The following is a 20,387-nucleotide window of genomic DNA, read 5'->3' as shown; positions in this document are numbered from 1 at the left end:
TTTTATAATAACAGAATAAAGTTATAAATCAAGGAATTAAAAGACATTGGTGAAAATGTCAGAGGTGGTTACAGCAAAATGGGAGTGCTTTGCTATAGGGCTTGGATACTGTCTGAAAACGCCATTAGGCTTTTAATCATGGAAAACTAGGATTTTGTTAACACTCAAAGGTTTTTATCTGCTTGTCAGGATGTTACAGCACAAATGGGGCAAAGAATGAGAAGGCCAACGATTGCCCAGCATAAATTGTGATTAGGCCCTGGAACCGCAGCATTCCAACCCCCCACCCCCATCCCTGCCATCGCTGATGGTTAATCAACTAGTCAGCTTATTACACAGCTTCTTTCCAGATGTTCATTCACGATCCCTAGTGAAGCCTTCAATTCTTACACAGCTTCTTTCCAGGTGTTCATTCACAATCCCCAGTGAAGCCTTCAATTCTTCAGCGTTCTGGATGTTCTGTGGAAAAAAGTCTTCTGGGCTTTTCCCACTACTGGTTCAGGATTCTGCTTTTGTGATCAGCTCAGTCAGTTGCTGTTCTTTATTTTCTGTTCCCATGTATCCTACTTCTTATCTCATCTTAGAATTTACCCTCTCATTACATTGCATTTATTTTAGTGGAATTTAGGATAAAGAAAAGAATGACATGTGTTGAGTCGGACACGAATTTGGATAAGAGAGAAATCTTGAGCCTAAATACTCAAAACAACAGCTCGCTTTCTCTGAGACACCAGCATGGAGGTCAAGGACAACTAGTGGAAGCCAATTCTTTGCCATGTGTGTCCTGGGTACTGAACTTAGGTTGTCAGGCCTAGTGTTAAGTACATCTACCACACTGAACCATCCAACAGGATCTTCTTATTTATTCATTTGAGACATGCTTGTAGTCCATCTCACTACATAGCCCAGGTTGGTCTGGAACTCACTGTGTAGACCAGGCTTGCCTCAATCTCATAGAAATCTACCTGCCTCTGCCTCCTGAGTGCTGAGATTAACTTCTTATTAAAATTTTTATATGAACATAATTCTTATCCTTCTTGGGTAAATAAGAATTTCTGGGTTATATGATAAATAGTGTAACTTTTAAGGAAATGGCTTAAGTATTTTCTAAGTATTTTTAAATTTTATAAGTGTGCTTTACATCCCAACTGAAGTTTCCTTTCCCTCCTCTCCTCCCATTTCCTCTCCCCACCCCCCACCCCCAATCCACTCCTCCTGTTTCTGTTTGGAAAGGGGCAGGCCTCCCATGGGTATCAACAAAGCACGGCATATCAAGTTTGGGTAAGACTAAGCACCTGCCTTGTATTTAGGCTGTGCAAGGTGATTCAATGTGAGGAATAGGTTCCCAAGAGGCAGCCAAAGTATTGTTTGGATTCCCACAAATAGATAAAGCTACACAACTGTCACATATATGTAGAGGGCTTAGATTTGTCTCCAACCCAAGGAATCTAGCTACACCCATGAAAACACAGGCAATAAATAATCCCATACTAGCAAAATCCAAAGAAGAAACACACACACACACACACACACACACACACACACACACACACACACACACACACACCTACACCCACCTACACCCACCACCACCACCACCACCACCACCACCACCACCACTACCAAATAACAGGAATTAACAATCACTAGTCATTAATATATCTTAATATCAATGGACTCAATTCTCCAATAAAAAGACACAGGCTAACAGAATGGATACAAAAACAGGATCCATCCTTCTGTTGCATGCAACAAACACCTCAATGTCAAGGATAGACATTACCTCAGAGTAAATGGTTGGAAAAAGATTTTCCAATCAAATGAGCCTAAGAAGCAAGCTGGTGTAGCTATCCTAATATCTAACAAAATAGACTTCAAACCAAAATTAATCAAAAGAGAAAGACATTTTGTATTCATCAAAGGACAAATCCACCAAGATGATGTCTCAATTCTGAAAGTCTATGCTCCAAATACAAGGGCACCCACTTTTGTAAAAGAAATATTACTAAAGCTTAAATAACACATTAAACCCCATACACTAGTAGTGGGAGACTTCAACAATCCACTCTCACCAATGGACAGGTCTGCCAGACAGAAACTTAACAGAAAAATAACAGAACTAATAGATGTTATGACTCAAATGGATCTAACAGAGATCTAAAGAATGTTTCACCCAAACACCAAAGAATCTACCTTCTTCTCAGTACTTCATGGAACCTTCTCCAAAATTGACCATATACATGGTTACAAAGCAAGTCTTAATAGATACAAAATAATTGGAATAACCTCTGATATCAGATCACCATGGGTTATAGTCGGAGTTTAACATCTTTTCTAAAATGGCTGAACCATGTGATGCTCCAGCTAGCAAGCTGGGATTCAGTACTTCTTTCTTGTCCTTGGTGGCAATTCTGGAGTGCAGTCATTCCAGTTGATATGTAGTGGAATCTCACTGAGTTCACAATCTCTGTGCCCCTAATGGTTATTGTTTTGCATTTTGTTGGGGAGGTCTTGACCACTCTCAGGTCTGATGACTTGCTAGGAGGATGCACAGCTCTCAGCAAATACCCATACAGCTATAATGATTACATAGTGAGGACTCAGAGAATCTAGCACAGGAAGAGCTCCTCAGGATGAAGCTCCGGGAACCAGGTGCTTCCTTCCTGGAGTCTTTTGCAGAGGCTTTGCTTAATTCCCCCAAACAAATGAAAGGCTGTTTGGTAGGGAATCTCAGCAGAGAGTCTGTTCTTAGGGTCCTTCCCTCTCCCCGCCCAGCCCTACGTTTCTTCTTCTTCCCTTCTCTTCACCTTCTTACACAATGCCCTTCTCATTTGAATTTGAAAGATTGAGTATATTCTGCTGAAATGCAAAAAGCCTGTCTCTGCTTGTGAACAGTGGAAGCCACTGTGGTGTCAGAGAAGAACGTGGTCATGAACTACCTTGCTGATGGGAGGAGGGTGGCCATGATTCTCATGTCTAAAGGACTATTTCACTGAGAGGCTGATGTAGATGTTTATATAGAGGATGGAGGATCACACTGGTGGGTACCTTCTCCTAAGTGGAGGAGCTTTGTGGCTCAATGACTCATCTCTGATCCTGAATGCTTATTAGTTATTGTGTGTGTGTGGTGTGGTGGTGTGTGGACAACTTTGTGGAGTCAGTTCTTTCCTTCAGCTTTACATGGATTCCAGGGTTCAAACCCTGGCATGCCAAGGCTTTCATGCCAAGCACATTGAGCCGCTGAGCCATCATGCTGGCCCCTTGCCTCTGAGCATAGTTATGAGATGCTCTATTGTTCTGCAAATCTTCATGTCCTCCAGCTATTTTTTTTTTTTTTAACACTGTTGGTTTGCTCTTGTTGTAGCTCCTGACAAACTCAAAGGACAGGGTAGAGGAAGGGCAGCCTGAGGTCCCTTTGCTCATCACAGCTTTATACTCACTGTAGTGAAAAAAGCACTCCTTACCTGATCATTGTGGATGACAAGGGCCACATGAAGGTAGTGAGTGGGGCAATTCATGCTTGCCTCAACACTTGGCTTCACTTCTGCTAGCAAGTTTGTGAATAAGTATACAAGGTTTAGGTAGCAGTGAAAAGAGTGCCAGTCTCCGGCACCAATTACTTTGTAAGAACTATATTGTGGACACTTCCCTTGACAATGAAGAGTGTGTGCACATGGTGGACCCTGTCCCTGGCAATGAACAGTGTCTGCACATGGTGGACCCTGTCCTTGGCAATGAACAGTGTGTGCACATGCTCATGGTGTACCCTGTCTCTGGCAATGAACAGTGTGTGCATATGGTGGACCCTGTCCTTGGCAATGAACAGTGTGTGCATATGGTGGACCCTGTCCTTGGCAATGAACAGTGTGAACACATGGTGGACCCTGTCCTTGGCAATGAACAGTGTGTGCACACGGTGGACCCTGTCCTTGGCAATGAACAGTGTGTGCACATGGTGGATCCTGTCCTTGCAATGAAAAGTGTGTACACATGGTGGACCCTGTCCTTGGCAATGAACAATGTGTGCACATGGTGGACCCTGTCCTTGCAATGAAAAGTGTGTGCACATGGTGGACCCCATCCCTAGCAATGAAAAGTATGTGCACATGCTCATGGTGGACCCCATCCCTGGCAATGAGCAGTGTGTGCACATGCTCATGGTGGACCCTGTCCTCGCAATGAAAAGTGTATGCACATGGTGGACCCTGTCCTTGCAATGAGCAGTGTGTGCACATGGTGGACCCTGTCCTTGCAATGAGAAGTGTGTGCACATGGTGGACCCTGTCCTTGCAATGAAAAGTGTGTGCACATGCTCATGGTGGACCCTGTCCTTGCAATGAAAAGTGTGTGCACATGCTCATGGTGGACCCTGTCCTTGCAATGAACAGAGTGTGCAGGTTTTGGTTTGGTTTCTAAAAGTTCCCATTTCTCTCTCTGAGGCCTCTTTCTTCCCCTGTTCCATCTCACATTTCTATATTCCTCTTTACCAGAAAGGCGAGAAGTAGCCTTGCTGTTCTTAATGATTGTTAAGCATTGTGCCTGTTTGAGATTATGTCTTTGACTTTCTTTAACCCAGGCTGGGAAACTGTAAATAGTTAGATAGTAAATATTTTAGCTTCTGTGGGTAAAGAGGCAAAATCAGGAATGTTTCTGTAGCATGTGACAAAATGCAAATCTTTATAGACAGTGAAAATAGAATTTTATGTTTCACAGATCATGTAATGCTATTTTAATTTTTTTCAACCATTTAAGCATGTCAAACATTCTTAGCTCAGTGGCCCTACCAACTAGCTACCAACTGAATTTGGACAGCCGGCAATGATTTGCTGACTTCTGTTTTAGTCTGGCATGGAAGAAAAACTTAAAACAGCACACAACAACTCAACACTGCTGCAGTCCACGATTTCTCAGTCACTTGCAGACCAAACTGACGATCTGTATTCCAGCCCTCTGACCCATAGACAAGACAGGGAGAACCAACTTCTGCAGGCTGTCCTCTGACCTCCACAGGAGTTGTGGCACACATGGCTCTCTCCACTCAGACCCTGCAATAAATAAATGTAAAAAAGAAAGAAACAATAATGTTTAAATCCAAACACTCTACTGTAGAAATATACTGTAGAATATACTACTGTACTTTCTGTTTGCTTATGAAATGCTATGCAGCCCAGGCTGGTTCCAAACTTGTGATTTTCTTGCGTCATTATCCCGGGTGTGGGGAGTCTAGGTACATGCTACCATCTCCAGCTCTAAAGCAGGGGCCCTTGCCCTTGCTTTATTATCAGAATAAACTGCTATCTTGGGAAAACATGATTCCCAGACTAGTTTTGTTTTTACTCCTTTGAAATAGAGTGAAGTCTCACTTTGCAACCCAGGCTGGTCTTGAACTTTTGACAACTCTACCTCAGCCTGTATGTGGGGATCACAACCTAAGCCATCATGTTGTGCTCAGATTAGGGGTTCTTTGATATAGGAGATTCCAGGGCAGATATACACAGTGGTTTTCAGGACCAGGTTAGCTATTAGGGAGAGAGGTCAGAGGGCAAAAGGGAATCTTCAAAGCTGTGGTCCTTGAAGTGTGGGCTGTGGTCCAGCATCATCATCAAGAACTTGCAAGAAATGCATCTTATCTGGAGCCCAGATCTCAGAAACAACAGAAACTCAGGGTGGGGCCTAGCAATCTGGTTTTCATCAAGCCAGGTGGTTCTGATGCTGCTAACATTTGAGAAGCTGGTGCTTCCAGGCATCATTCCCAGCAGCTGGAGAAGTATTGAACCACCTGAGCAATAAAGGGCTGGGCCCTCTGAAATGGCTTTGTTCTCAAGAACGGAGGGAGGCCTGTGGTTGAGAGCAATTCCAAGGCCCAGGCAGCCAAGGCACAGATTTTCCACAAAGATCTGGAAAGGGATTCAGGGTCAACATTCTGGAGGTCAGGGCATGCATTTCCTTAAGGAGTACAATGTGTCCTAGAGATGGCAAGCACCACTCTGAAAAAATACATTTCAGTGTCTTTGCATTACGTGAGGATGGTATTAACTCTAGAACCCAGAGGCTCTCCCAAAGCCCTCCAACATATCCTCCATCTTCCTTCCAAGGTCCAGTAGGAGAGTCCCTGTCTTGGGTCTGCCAGTGAGGCAGTGGGAGAGGTCTGACCTCACAAGAGGCCTTTGTGATGTCACTGCCACCCCAAGATGCCCTCCTCTGTGAAGGTCACAGAGGACTCAGTCCTGGACCCTGCGGCTTGCAGGGGCCAGGCTGCTGGTGGCATGTGCGTGCTTCCAGCATGCAGACGTGAGCCGGGATGGCGAGCTGTCTGTGCTCGGTGATGCTTGTTTGCACAAGGACAGCTTCAGGAAGGGAATAGACTACAGAATTTTGCAAAAGGGCCATCTAAGTTTTCTTCTGAGCAAACCCAGCATCTACCAAGGGACCCAGGTGCTTGCTGTCCCCCTGCGGTGGTGGACGCTCTGAAGTGAAGGATGGTGAAGCGGAAGTGCATCTGCGATCTGTGCTCCTGCGGGTAAGGTAGTCCCCCCCAGGGACAATCTGAGGAGGCAGGCTCGATTTTCACACTTCCTAGGGAGTCTTCATCCCGCTGCTTCCCTAGGCGCATCATACTGGATTCTGGGTTTGTTTTTTTTTTTTTTTTTTTTTTTTGATTTTTTGGAGACAGGGTTTCTCTGTGTAGCTTTGGAGCCTGTCCTGGATCTCACTTTGTAGACCAGGCTAGACTCGAACTCACAAAGATTCACCTGGCTCTGCCTCCTGAGTGCTGGGATTAAAGGCGTGCGCCACCTCGGCCTGGCTGGATTCTGGTTTTTAGGCTGCATCGGGGTCAACCAGCATTTGATGCACACGTTCAGGCGTTTTTCTGTGGTCCGTCCTGCAGTGTAGAGATTCAGCGTCCTTGAGAGTGGGCCTGGTCAAGCTTTGTCTACACGCTGTCAGACAGGCTAGAAACCTTGGCCAGGTTGAGAGGCTAGTATCGTTTCTTCTTAGGTATTGATGGCCAGTACTGTGGCGAATTTTAGGATGGGGTGAATTCCTCACTTACAAAAATTGATACTTGGTCGGGGAAGCACAAGGCACTGGAACCAGTTGGTGCAGTGTTGGAGTGAACAAGGGTCACAGGGGAAAAAGTATTTTGCAGTCTTCTGCCCAAGCTTGGCGGGATGCCTTCCTGCCACTTGCCTTTAGGACCATGCTGTGGTGAAGCACAGTGAAAGCAGAGGTTTGGGGAGAAACTTTGGGCTGCTGTCCCTGAGATGATGGTCCTTCTGTCTGCTTTCTCAGGACAACTAGAGAGCTGTGGGACCAGGCCAACCAGGGGATAGCAGAGGGGTAGTCCATAAGGTGGGCTCTGGAATTGCTTCCCAGCCTTCTGGCTAAGACAAAGTGAAGAGGGTGGCCTCTGGGGTTGTCCCTAACTGTAGCATCTTGGATAGGCAACCAAACTGCTCCATTTCCTTAAGAGTATTTCCCTCACAGGACTATTATAAATAAAGGGATACTGTGTGCCAGTACTACACATGGATTCTACTTACCCTGTGAGTGTCCCGAGATCTGAGAAAGGGTTTCCAAACTGTAGCATATTCCATGAAATAACATAATTACTGTATTTGGGAGACTAGGGTAAGGGGACACTCTGAAAACAGAAACCTTGGACATCGCGGGAGGCAGTGAATAGATGGCAGCCCTGGCTGCTCATGAGAGGCGACTGGGGGCTTTCACACAGATGTCATTGGTCCTGCTTAATGAGCAATCTCTAAGGAAGGTCCTGTCAGCAGTCTGCAGATACTCCCCACCATTTCCCAGGATTCTGAACTCTGCCACACACAGCATGGCCTTTGCTGTCATGGTTTGTCAGGTGGGACCACGGCAGCGTCCAGGGCTAATTTGTCACACGAGGGAAAACTCAGTTTTTGTTCTAACTCCTCTGGCGGGCCTTTCTTACCACTCCCTGGCTCCCTCTCTGCTCTTAGCTTTAGGTTTGAAGTCTTTGAGTTCCATCTTTGCACAGCATGCAGTCTAGACAGGAAGGCAGGAGCACTCACTGGAGAGGCTCAGGATGTACAGTCAGATGCCACCCTACATAGCTGGGTACATGTGCACACAATTTTATTTTATTGAAACCTTTTTTTTGACTTTGTTTTGTTTTCAAGACAAGGTTTCTCTGTGTAGCCCTGGCTGTCCTGGAACTCTTTTTGTAGACCAGGCTGGCCTCTAATTCAAAGATCTACTTGTGTCTGTCTCTTGAGTGCTAGGATTAAAGGTGTGTGCCAGCATAGCCAGCTGGTGTATACACACACACACACACACACACACACACACACACACACACACACACTAAAAATCCAAACATGAGTTAAGTGCGGAAAGTTCTGCTGGACAAGGTTGCACCTTCCCTGCCCCCACTCCAGTTAGCTCCACTTGGAGGCTGGCTGGGTAGAATGGATTTTAATAGGGCTTCTCAAGCTCTAGAAGTCAAGAAGTTAAGAGTTTTGGGCATTTCTAACCTCAAGAGAAGTTAAGGCAGCATCTGGAGGAAAGGTCTGTGCGATGAACTCCCTTGGGGAAGAGAGCTTCCATCAGCAGAGGGGAGACTGGAGGGTCTGAAGGAGTCACCTGACCACCTCCTTTTAATCTAGAGATGGCTTTTGAGAACCTGGACTTCTAGGGAGGGAAGGAAGCCCACATTTATTAGAGTGAAGATTTCTTTAGGACTTTTTTGCTCATCCTTTTCTTCCCCCTCTCCCTCCCACTTTTCTTTTTAAAGACAGAGTATCGTGTGGCCCAGACTGACCTCAAGCAAACTGTGTATGACTTTGAACTCCTTTTGTCTTTACCTCCCAAGTCCTGGGTTACAGGCCTGTATCACTATTCCCAGCTTTTTTTTTTTTTTGCTTTGAGTTTTGTTGTGTAGCCCAGGCTAGCCTTGAAATGGTGACCCTCCTGCCTCAACTTTCCCACTTCTGGGATTGTAAGCATGTGCCACCATGGGTAGCTCCTTAATCATGCTTTCAACTATAGTACATGGTACTCATTAGTGGGGGAAAGAAGGCTTCCATCCAAAAGAGCCACTATCTCCTGGGAACGAACCACTCAAGGACAAGTTCTTAGGATAAGTTCTTAAGTTTGGCCACAAGATGGCAGCCTTTTCTCAGCCAATCCTTGTCGCTGGTTCAGGCAGTCTTAACCTAAGTGGAAAACAAAAACTTTTGGAGTTCTGAAGTTCCTTGAATTTTGTTTTTAAATAGGGTTATCTAAAGTTTTCTAAAGTGAGCAATTAGTCAGCGTTTAGGGCCCAGCAGAGCTGAGGAAGGTGTTACTCCTCAAGGAGCTGAATACAACGGACTAGAATGAAGGTGTTTCAAATATGTACAATCAGAGTCCTGCCACTCATAAGACTTGTTAGTGAGCTTTGCTGGCTTAAGGAAACCAGACATACTTCACTGTACAAAACACACACCATAACTTCCCTTAACAATCAAACACTGGCAACTGGGATTTACAATTGAATATTATAATCCTTTAAATATGATCAGTACCAAATAAGCAAAAGTAACCATCCGTAGGTTGCAGAAAGACAGCAAAGTCAACTTAAAAAACCCAGCGGTTGTTTATCTCCACATAACTGCAATTGAAGTGTGTGTGTGTGTGTGTATATATATGTATGTGCGTGCGCATGCGCATGCGCATGCGGGTCTATTTTAGTAAAGTAACCTCACAAGAGGGGATAGTGTTTCCAATTGCATCTGAAAATCACTAGTTTTGCCTGTTCTTCAAGAAATTGCCACTTTGGATGTTCTATAGTCTTAATAGACTGTAGAAAATTCAGAGTGAGGGGAGGCTGGGGGTAGGTGGGAGGAGGGAAGGGGGGATCTTTGATGTGTAAAACGAGTGAAAAAATTTTCTTAATAAAAGTTCACAGCGATTTCTATGATTTTCAGAAATTCAGGCAATTTCTTTCATCATCATGGTAGTTGTCAGCATGGGAACCCATGGCTTAGGAAGTTTCATTGGTCCACTTTAGCCTGTTCCCCTGGGGAAGCTCTTTAGATGATCTAGCTGTCCTTTCCCAATTTGAAACTGGGAAGTGACGCTAAATCAGCACTGGGGGGTCAGCACAGTGACTGTATGGACCACAGGTGTTAACTTGCCCTCAGAGCCGTGGCTCCTGGATGACCTCGGCTCTCTTACCCTACAGGTATGGAAACAGAAGCACTGAGCTCAGGTTGAGGGATGTATCTTGTTAGGTTTGGACATGAAGTAGGTTGAAAGTGTGTCCACATTTAACTGTGTATTAGACATGGCTAGATGTCATAATTCAGTCTGGCATAATTTCAAATAACACAGGCCCACTTTTTCTTCTTTCTGCTCTTTTCCTTCCCAACAGGGTTTCCCCATGTAGCCCAGGCTGGCCTTGAACTTGTGAGTCTTTTGCCTTATCTTTTTGATGGGATTACAGGCATGCACCACTATGCCAGGCTTGAAGATTCACCTTAGGGTGGTCAGGATGGCTCAGCAGGGAAAGGTGCTTGACTGTCAAGCCTGACGAGCTGAGTTTGATTCCTGGAGCCCACTTGCTGAAAGGAGAGAACAGACTCTCACAGCTGTCCTCTGATCTCCACACATGTGCTATGATGCCACGGCACACATGTGCATCAACACATACACACCCCAGACAAATAAATCAGTGCAAAAAAAATTAAGTGGCTGGAAAAGATGGCTCAGTGGTTAAGAGGATTTACTACAGAGGACCCAAGTTCAGTTCCCAGCACCCACGTGGCAGCTCACAGCCATCTGTAACTCCTGTCCCAGGGGATCTGACATCCTCCTTTGGCCTCTTAAAGCCACTTGGTGCATAGACACTCAAACATAAAATAGAAACAAAAATTTATAAAAAGATACCCTTTTTACTTTTTAAAAAGTGTGTGTGTGCGCGTGCTTGTGCACACATGCATGTGTGTGTACATGAGTTCAGGTACCCTTGGAGGCCAGAGATATCAGATTTCCTGGAGTTAACAGGTGTTTGTGAGACACCCAGTTTGAGTGCTGGAACTGTACTTGGCCCTCTAAAGGGGCAGTTTATGCTCTTAGCCACTGAGGCATCTCTTTAGTCCCTGAATACATCATTTTCATTTTTGTTAGTGCTGTGGGCCAAACTCAGGGCCTCACATATCCTAGGCTAGGGCCCTACTGCTGAACTGTGTCCACACTGAGCCATTTTTGTCTACTGATTACAATAAGAAGGCTCCTGTCCAAGTCAGGAGTATTAGCTGATGTAACAAATATAACAACCCTAAAAGCTTTTTAGTAAAGCAACATAAACAGCAAATCTTCCTCTAGAGATTATAGCATGGTACTTGTACTTTTTCTAAAATATTGATAAGAAATGTAGATGTTAACGAAGAGATCGACATAGCTTACTTTTATATCTGATTATTTTTATGGCTTACTGTGCACCATTTAAAAGATTTTTGTGCAACGTACAGGAAATTCCAGGACGGGGTAATGTATCATGGAATATTTATGTAGCATTGGTCATATGTGCAGCATCTCATAAAGAAGGTAGCCCCAGAGAGGACTGGCCAATTGCTTTGGAGGATGTGGATTTGGCTGTTTCTGGGAGCGTGCGGAGGAAGGTGATCTCCAGGGCAGCCATGTATCTGCAACTTAAATCAGTTATGTGAACCAGGGAGGAACTTGTTATTTTAATTTTGGAAAATATTTTCTTCACATTGATGGAAATTTCCTTAACCTTAGATTTTATTTTCTTAGAGTTTCTGTTACAAATTAAGAGGAAGGGCAAAAAAATGGGGACTTGGTTGGATATTACATGTTTCAAGAAGAATTCTTGTTTTTAATTTAAATAAAATTGACTTCATAAATTCTGAGTGAGGGGGAAAAGGAAGGGAGGAGCAGGAAGAATGCTTACAAATACTTGCTGATGACTTTTTGTAGAAGACAAGGGAGGAATCTTTCTAATACTGATGTGTTTTGATCGTGTGTTTTCTCTACTTTTTCATGTTGTTACTTTATAGGCTCTTTAAAAATGTGGCTTTCTAGATATCAGAATTTTAATTGTTCACATATACTTTTCATATTGGATATAGGCTGTGTGTTACTGGTCAACTTAACAGACCCTGAGGACATAGACCACAGCTTTGTACTAGTTCTGAGGGCATCGGTTAAAACTCTCTATTCTACCACGTAGGCTGAGAATGGATGTGTCTGAGTACCCTTTCCCCTTCTTTCCTCTCTCCTGTCCTTGGGAGATCCCCTCTGCAGCTGGCTCCTTGCTCTGCTACCCATCTTACCCACTCTCCTTAGTGGGTGGGTAGCTTTCGACTCCACTCCCATCACTGATGTTCAGAGATGGACCCCTTCAGGTGATTTGTAGTTTGTTTGGGAAGATGACGTGTCTGAAAGAGGTAAAGCAGCTAAGCTTCAGACACAGGAGGGCAACATATTAAAGTTGGGGGGCTTCAGAGATGAGGCCACAGGAAGAAGAAGGCTTGCTGAATACTCAGGAAATGGAAGCCGCCAGGAACCCCAGCTTTTGAATCCTGGCTCTGCCTGACTGTGAGCTCCTGCTAGCCTTGTTCTGTCCTTGTACAGTAGAAGTGATAGCTTTAATCTCAGAGAAGGCAGGGAGAGGAAAAGGTGATGCTCAGCAGGTGGGGCAAGCCACCTGCTAAAGGTGTTGGTCCCAGGAGGGGGAGACTATGCCAGAGGTACCATGCACAGGCCCCTACCTGCCTCTGTGTTATAGTATCAACATTCTGACCATCTTTCCTTCCCATGCCTGGGAGGGAGATTTGAGGATCTCCCCATCCGAGTTCTGAGATTACAGGCATTGGGCTACCACATTCAGCTTCCATTTTCTTAATAATGGAGTGATGGTTTGCTATGAGGTCAGCAGAGCATACAGATCAAAAGCACAGATGCTGGACCAGGCCATGAGTTCAAATCCTACCTTTCCACAGCCTGGCTGTACCACGTCGACCACGTTACAGTGACATGCGTACTTCCGTGTGCCTCGTTGTTCTTGTCTGTAAAATGGGCATAGGAGTAGAATCTGCATCATAGGGCTGTCATGAGGGTGGAGCCACTGAAAAGTAAGCGGAGAGTCCTTAGGAAGTTGAAATGAAAAGCAAAGGTGCCAGTCTGTATTCTGGGCGATGAAGCCCTGAGAGAGGAAAACACCATCTCTTTCTCAGGAGACGGCATGTGCTGCAGAGGGGAGTAAAGGTGATGACCTGGCAGATAGTGAGAAATGCTCCACAGAGAGGTTCAGCCAGAGGGGTTGTAGTTCAATGATTGAGGGCTGGGTTATAGTTGGCAGACTGGAATGGTTTCCGAAGGTTTAGCACAATTAAAAATTATTTTATGTCTAGGTGAGGGGGCAGCTTTGTGGTGTTCCTCCCTCCTTCTACCTTTATGCAGGTTTAGGGAATTGGGCTTGGGAAGCCAGGCTTGGTTGGCAAGAGCTTTTACCTGCTGAGCCATCTTGCTGGCCTGACTTGTGAGGTTTCATTCACTTTTTACACACAGGCAGCCCCCCCTGCACTCTCAGGGACTGCCCGTACCTGAGCCCAATAGTCACTATACTTTACAAGTTCAGATTGACGTGAACAAACACTCAGTGAAACGTCTATTTGGGTTAGAGCTTTTCAAGTCTTAAAATCAATGACTGTGGGGATTAAAGCCATCCTCACGGCAGAGCACAATTTACCATTCTCTTTTATCACCTTTTCCTTTTTTAAAAAAACTGGCTCTTTCAAAATTACATTAAGGTTTCTGTGATTACTGCTCCAAAGGGAAAGGATAGTATTTCTAAGTGGCTGTCAAGTTAACCACTTAGCCAAATATATCCATATATTTTGAATATCCAGGTATCTGAAAGCCCCTCATTCTAATGTTAACAAATTGAATGTGTAATGTCAGAAACGAGTTAGGTTTCATCTGTGCTGGTCAATGGCTTAATTTCAGAAATGCTACCCTTTACAGGATGCTTATTTTTAAAAGTCACCATGTTCCCCACAACTACCCATTTTCTCTTTCAAGTGTGGTGCATTTCCACTCCGTTCTCCAAATAAAATCTACCGAATGAACACCTGTGAACAAGAGTTCAACATGAAAAGCAAAGAATGAGCTGCACAGTTCAGCCTTGAATCCCGATTTAAGCAGGAGAGCAGCTGTGGGGGTGTAGGGAAAGTGCCAGGGGATGGTGAGCGGAGAACACTGTCACTCTGGCCCTGGGCTTGATGAATTGTAAACCTTATCAGTCTATTCAGGGCCTTCAACATCCTTGAGCTCTGTTCTTTTTTTTAAATACCCTGAAATCAGATGAACTTCCTATCAACAAATTTCATTACATTTTATTGATTTAGTGTGTGTGGATGCATGTACCGCGGTGCGTGTGTGGAGGTCAGAGGGCAGCTTGTGAGGGTTGGTTCTCTTTCCTTTCACCATGTGAGATCTGGGGACTAAACTCAGGTCATCAGCGTTGGCAGCGAGTGCTTTTACCTACTGAGCCATCTTGCTGGCCCCCTCTTTAGGCTTTTAAAAATGGCTATCTTCATTAATCAGACCCTAAGTTCCATACATGGTACTGAGAAAAAAAAAAAAGGCAATCTTGCTGAGCATGTGGGTACTCGACTGCAATCCTATCACTTAAGGGGCAGAAGCAGGAGGGTGATGAGTTTAAGGTCAGCCTAAGCATTATAGAGAGACCCTGACTCAAAAACCTCAAGTGATCTTCAGATAACGAATTTGCCTTCACTCTCTATGATAGTGACTGTCTAGGCTCATAATTTCTGTCTCAAGTCTCTGAAGGTGTCTGAGACTCTATGGGTGGCCTTATTGGGAAGAGAAGAAAAAGTGAACTGTGTCATAGAGGTGGACAGATGTTTTTCAGAAGGTTTCTGAATGATCAGCTAGCACACGTATCTTTCATGGGCCCTGAGGACTTTTGGGCATGTCTGGCCTGTTTTCACAGGACACTGATTTTCTCCACATATCAACATCTGTGGGTGCTCCAGCTTCATATTGCCCCTAATTTTAAACCAGTGGAGACATTGATTACATTTTACTATTCTGTTTCACTGTTCCAAAGGGAAGAGACTTGGTTTAGTCAGTTCATCATTCTGTTGGCATCCAGGGTCCTTCCCATGGCCCAGTTAGCTGAGCTCTTATAGGCCTAGGGTTATATAATACCAACTGGGTCAGGGCTGCTCTCTATAAGGACATGAGGTAGAAAACAATCAGAAGAGGAATCAATTGGCCTTCCAAGGACTCTTGCCAAGATACTCTTGTAGTAGTGAAAGATTGGTTGGATGACAGTGTAATTAGATGGATTCCCAAATCATTGAACAAGTGGGCCCAAAGAGCGTTGATGGCTATTGACCTACTTAGAAGAGTGCTTCCAGTATGAGACAATAGGACTCACCTTGTTCATATATATAAACTTGGATGAAGACACAGGATGGCACCTTGTCAAATGTGCTGAAAACCCCAAATGGAAGAATGTAGCAAGTATGGAAGATGATAAGATCAAGATTCAAATTATCTCAACAAGTTAGAGTACTGGGTCAAAATCACCTGCATGTCTGGATTATGGAGACTATGTTCTGAAAGTGATAAAACTCAAATTTCAGGGCTGGAGAGATGGCTCAGTGGTTAAGAGCACTGGCTGTTCTTCCAGAGGTCCTGAGTTCAATTCCCAGCAACCACATGGTGGCTCACAACCATCTGTAATGAGAACTGGTGCCCTCTTCTGGCATGCAGGCAGAACAAAATAAATAATTAAAAACAAACAAACAAAAAAAACCCTCAAACCTCAGACGGTCAAGACCTGTTTTAAAGTTCTGGTCTATAGGGGAGGTCCTATGCTTGTCCTAGATGATTCAGAGGGAAGAGAAACAAGTGAGTGGTCACTTCATGAAAACTGGTTTGGGACCAGTGTCAGTAAAGACTCTATAGAGTTAGGACTATAGGAGCTCGTCAGGGGCTTTCTCAGATCGCTGAGCACAACAGGCTGGTTAGGATTTTACAAAGGGATCCTGTGTCAGGCAGGAGCTTGACAAAATGGTCTCCAGGTCCCTCTTAACACTGGAAGCTCAGATTTCTGAAAAGGCAGATGAGCATTCATTTTAATATGATGATTGGACTTGAAAAGCAAAGAAAAATGGGTGGGTCCATGTAATATGAAGAATAAGATGATAACCATGTGTGCTTGCAAAAAGCAAAGAACTTTACAGGGATCACAAGGTGTGCATTTTTAACGTATAAACACATGTTCAGACCATAGCCATTTATTTGGAGCCCCTACTATGGAATTGGCCTTTTCCACTGGTGAGCCTGCTTTTCTGAGAGTCCTCTGGTAACCTCCTTCAGGTAGCGTGTAGAAAAGCTGTGTCTATTGCTTCTATGACTCTCTCATCTCATGTTCATGTGAAGGACACTTTTGCAGGCTAGCCAGAGACACTAGCATGTTTTGATGGGAAACATGCTGTAAGTTGTAACCAGCGTATAGTTTTTTGAAGTGTGTTGCATTGCAAAGCTGGAATGTCCTGCACTTCTTTGCCCGTGATGTCCTACTTCATATCCACTTTAAAGCCTTTGCTGAACTGGGCTCTGGCTTTGGAAGCCTTTCTTGGTGTCAGCTACAGCAAATCCTGAAGCAGATTATGGTACCTTAAGGAATCAAGTGTTTCTGTTTCTTTTCTCTCTTGCTTTATCTAGAAATGGATTTTACAAGCTCCTGAGCAGTAAAGACACCTGCCATGGAGGTCTGGCAACCTGAGCTATATGCCTGGAACCCACATAAAGGTGGAAGGAGAGAACTGGATTCACAAAAACTTCTTCTCTGACCTCTGCATGCATGCATGCCGCACACACTAAGAATAAATAACAAGCCGGGCGTGGTGGCGCACGCCTTTAATCCCAGCACTCGGGAGGCAGAGGCAGGCGGATCTTTGTGAGTTCGAGGCCAGCCTGGGCTACCAAGTGAGCTCCAGGAAAGGCGCAAAGCTACACAGAGAAATCCTGTCTCGAAAAAACCAAAAAAAAAAAAAAAAAAAAAAAAAAAAAAAAAAAAAAAAAAAGAATAAATAACAAAAACATAGGAAATGAATTTTTACCAAGTTGCTTTCTTTTCTCAAGGAAATAGGAAACACCATAAATACCTTGAAATAGTATGGTACAAGAAAAAAATCATCTATCCTAATATTGCACGGTCTGGTGTACATCCTCTAAGAAATTGTGTGTGGATTCAGTTTCTGGTATTCCTTTGTTTTTATCTTGTATGTGAGTGTTTGCATGAATGCATGTATGTGCATTATGTGTATACTTGGTACTGATGCTTGCCAAAAGTTGTTGGAGCTCTTACAACTGGAGTTACAGGCCATTGTGAGCTGCCATGTGAGTGCTGGGAACTGGGCCTAGGTCCTCTGCAGGTAGAGCAAGTACTTCTAACCATGGAGCCATCTTTCCTTTCCCTTTCTTTTCCTCTTTCCTTCCTTCCTTCCTTCCTTCCTTCCTTCCTTCCTTCCTTCCTTCCTTCCTTCCTTCCTTCCTTCCTTCCTTCCTCCCTCCCTCCCTCCCTTCCTCCCTTCCTCCCTTCCTCCCTTCCTCCCTTCCTCCCTTCCTCCCTTCCTCCCTTCCTCCCTTCCTCCCTCCCTCCCTCCCTCCCTCCCTCCCTCCCTCCCTCCCTCCCTTCCTCCCTTCCTCCCTTCCTCCCTCCTCCCTCCTCCCTCCTCCCTCCTCCTCCCTCCTCCTTCTTCTTCTTTATCTCTCTCTCTCTCTCTCTCTCTCTCTCTCTCTCTCTCTCTCTCTCTCTCTCTCGTAGTTGAGATTGAACCCAGGGCCTTGAGTAGTACTCCACCACTCAGCTATATTCCTGCCACCCCACAAGTTTCTGTCTCGGTGTCTTTAGCTTTTTCAGCTTTGGATCAAGGTGTAGATATTTTCAAATTGTGGTGCTGGTACTAATGGTCCTGCCATAGTTATTTGATTTGTAGCTGAAGTAAGTGAAATGGGCAGTGACTCATTTCAGCAGGTGTAAACCAACAGATGGCAGTAGGGCATTTTGCAGACTTTCTGGTAAGTCTAGAGAAGAGCAGCAGAAGCTTGGATGTGGGAGGCACATCTAGCCAGTGAGCAGGGGGTGGTTGCTGCTGCTCCTGTTTAACACTGAGGATGCTGTAGCTGTAACCATCCCTGGGCGTGCTGGGCATGACCCCAACACCACCAGTGTCCTTATGAATTCTCCACTGTAATCCCATTTAAAATTTGTTATTTTGTTGTTACATTATTTACTTAGCATGTGTGTACACACGTGTTACAGTACACATGCGAAGGTCAGGGGACAGTTTGCTGCAGTCAGTTCTCTCCTTTCTCCATGTGGGTTCTGAGGCTGGACTCAGGTCGTCAGGCTTGGCAACAAGCATTTGATCCGCTGAGCCATGTGGGCAGCCGCTATTTTTTTCTTTATCCCTTGTATATTATTACAATTTACAGAGGGGAACTAGAAATTAGTCCTGCCTTGGTCACATGTTTGCACCTCATAGCAGCAGTGACTCACTGGTCTCTGAAGAGAGGGGTGGACCCTCTCTTTCACAAAAGAAGGGCTTCAGGTAAGAGGCAGCTAAAACACAGCTTGATGACAAGAATTTGTTTGATTTTATACCACTTATGCAAATGAAAGGCTCAATTTAGGCTTGAACAAAGGTGCTCATCTGTGGCACACATGGGCACTTCTCTTCTGGGCACTTGTCCTGTGCAGGCAGTTTTGAAGGAGGCTTAGCTATGTATTCCTGTCATTAGATGCTAGTGATGTCCATTCGATTGTGACAACCAAAAATGTCTGTAGGGCTAGGGAGGTGGCTCTGTGGGTGAAGGCACTTACTGCTAAGCTTGAACACCCAAGTTTGACTCCTGGGACCAACATGATAGGCGGAGAGAGCCAACCACTTGCAAGTTGACCTCCACACATGTATCGATTGCCTAATGTCTCTTTAGGGAGGGGCAGAATCACAAGAGGTTGAAAATTACTAGACTGGAGGCTTTCTCAAGCCATAATAATTTGCTAGCCATGTGATGATGGCCTTAATCTGAGAGTGAATCTTATTTGACTGTTCCTTGTGTCATGATGATAGACTTCCCCTGCACACGAATGTTTCCCAACCTTACATGTCCTAAGAATCCCTTGGACATCTTTATCTGAAGGACACAGATTGCTGGGCCCTGTCTCCATACACCTTGATTCCATGGGTCTGAGGCCTAGGCTCTGAGTGCTTGAATCATTTACCCTGAAGCTGTGGGGCAGCAGACCACACTTTAAGAAACACGATGCTAATTCAATGAGAGGATTAACAAAATAACCTCAAAAATAAAAGATGTGCTTGTCGAGAGAACTGGTGCAGTTTTAAGATTTCCCGTCCATTGTTCCAGATGTTAATAGAAAGGAGCAAGGTGAAGATGCTTTCCGTGTTCTGGCAGAGTGCTAGGAGCCAGCGTTCATCCTCCTCCTCTCCATCAGCAGGAAGTGTGTTCTGTTTGGAACTCTGACTAGCCTGGGGAAGCGGTCACTGCTTGGGGAGGGAGTTTCAACTCCCTACCTCCCAATTGCATTGCTCAAACCCCTCCAGGCAGTTCTAGTGCTTTCTGGGCCTCACAGGCCTGTTCTGTGATCTCAATGACAGACTTCTTCACCCTCAAGGAAGCAAAGAGCACCTCCTGAGCATTCCAAGCTTCGATCATCCTGTAGGTGGGAGGCCTGATGTCCTTACTGTGTATGGGACCTCACCTTCTGTAATTCCCGTGACAAAGCTGTGGCCCTTATGAGCTTCTGTGACTCCATCATCAACATATCGGTACAGTTTAAAGCATTCCTGGGTGCTCAACTGAGTGTGTGTGCTAGTGCATTTGTGCTGGCCAATGGTGGATTTCAGTTGTCGTAACCACTTCCTATTTTTTGAGACAGTCTCTCGTTGAACCTGGAGTTCACTGCTCTGACTGACAGGCCAGCAAGCTCCAGGCATCCCCCTGTCTCTGCCTCCCCAGTACCAGGATAACATGTGCAGGCCACTGCACTCAGCTCATTTACATGGTTTCTGAAGAACTGACTGAGATAGCTAAATCTCCAGCCTTTCAATTTCATCTCATCTCCTTCCTAGCTGGGACTGGTTATAGTGTTATTTATGACAGCATTTTTCCCCCTAATGTTAAGATCATATGACTCGGTCAATTTAAATAGAAGGCCTCTCGCCCTCGCATCATGAGATAGTCTTGCTATGTAGTCTTGGCTGGCCTGGAATTGGATATGTAGATCAGCTTGGCTTCAAACTCATGGAGATCTGCCTGCCTCCCAGCTCTGGAAT

General features: G+C 44.9%; 1 protein-coding gene and 1 long non-coding RNA gene across 2 annotated transcripts in view; one reads left to right on the top strand and one right to left on the bottom strand.

The window, feature by feature from the left end:
- Positions 1–4,819: 4,819 nt before the first annotated feature.
- Positions 4,820–6,130, bottom strand: LOC143271664 (uncharacterized). The gene is made up of 2 exons (XR_013048871.1): positions 6,038–6,130; positions 4,820–5,045 (listed from the first exon to the last, which is right to left on the bottom strand). It is a non-coding gene; the product is annotated as an uncharacterized LOC143271664 (long non-coding RNA).
- A 26-nt stretch (positions 6,131–6,156) lies between these two features.
- The window catches only part of Saxo1 (stabilizer of axonemal microtubules 1), a 103,080-nt gene continuing 88,849 nt past the window's right edge, over positions 6,157–20,387 (top strand). Inside the window, exon 1 of the mRNA XM_006975981.4 lies at positions 6,157–6,520. Coding sequence (XP_006976043.2) covers positions 6,480–6,520 — 41 coding nt within the window. The 5' untranslated portion in view covers positions 6,157–6,479. The remainder of the gene's footprint in view (positions 6,521–20,387) is intronic.

The sequence above is a fragment of the Peromyscus maniculatus genome, chromosome 2 (genome assembly GCF_049852395.1).
Source record: "Peromyscus maniculatus bairdii isolate BWxNUB_F1_BW_parent chromosome 2, HU_Pman_BW_mat_3.1, whole genome shotgun sequence".
Classification (NCBI taxonomy): domain Eukaryota; kingdom Metazoa; phylum Chordata; class Mammalia; order Rodentia; family Cricetidae; genus Peromyscus; species Peromyscus maniculatus.
This window is presented reverse-complemented; position numbering and strand designations above follow the sequence as displayed.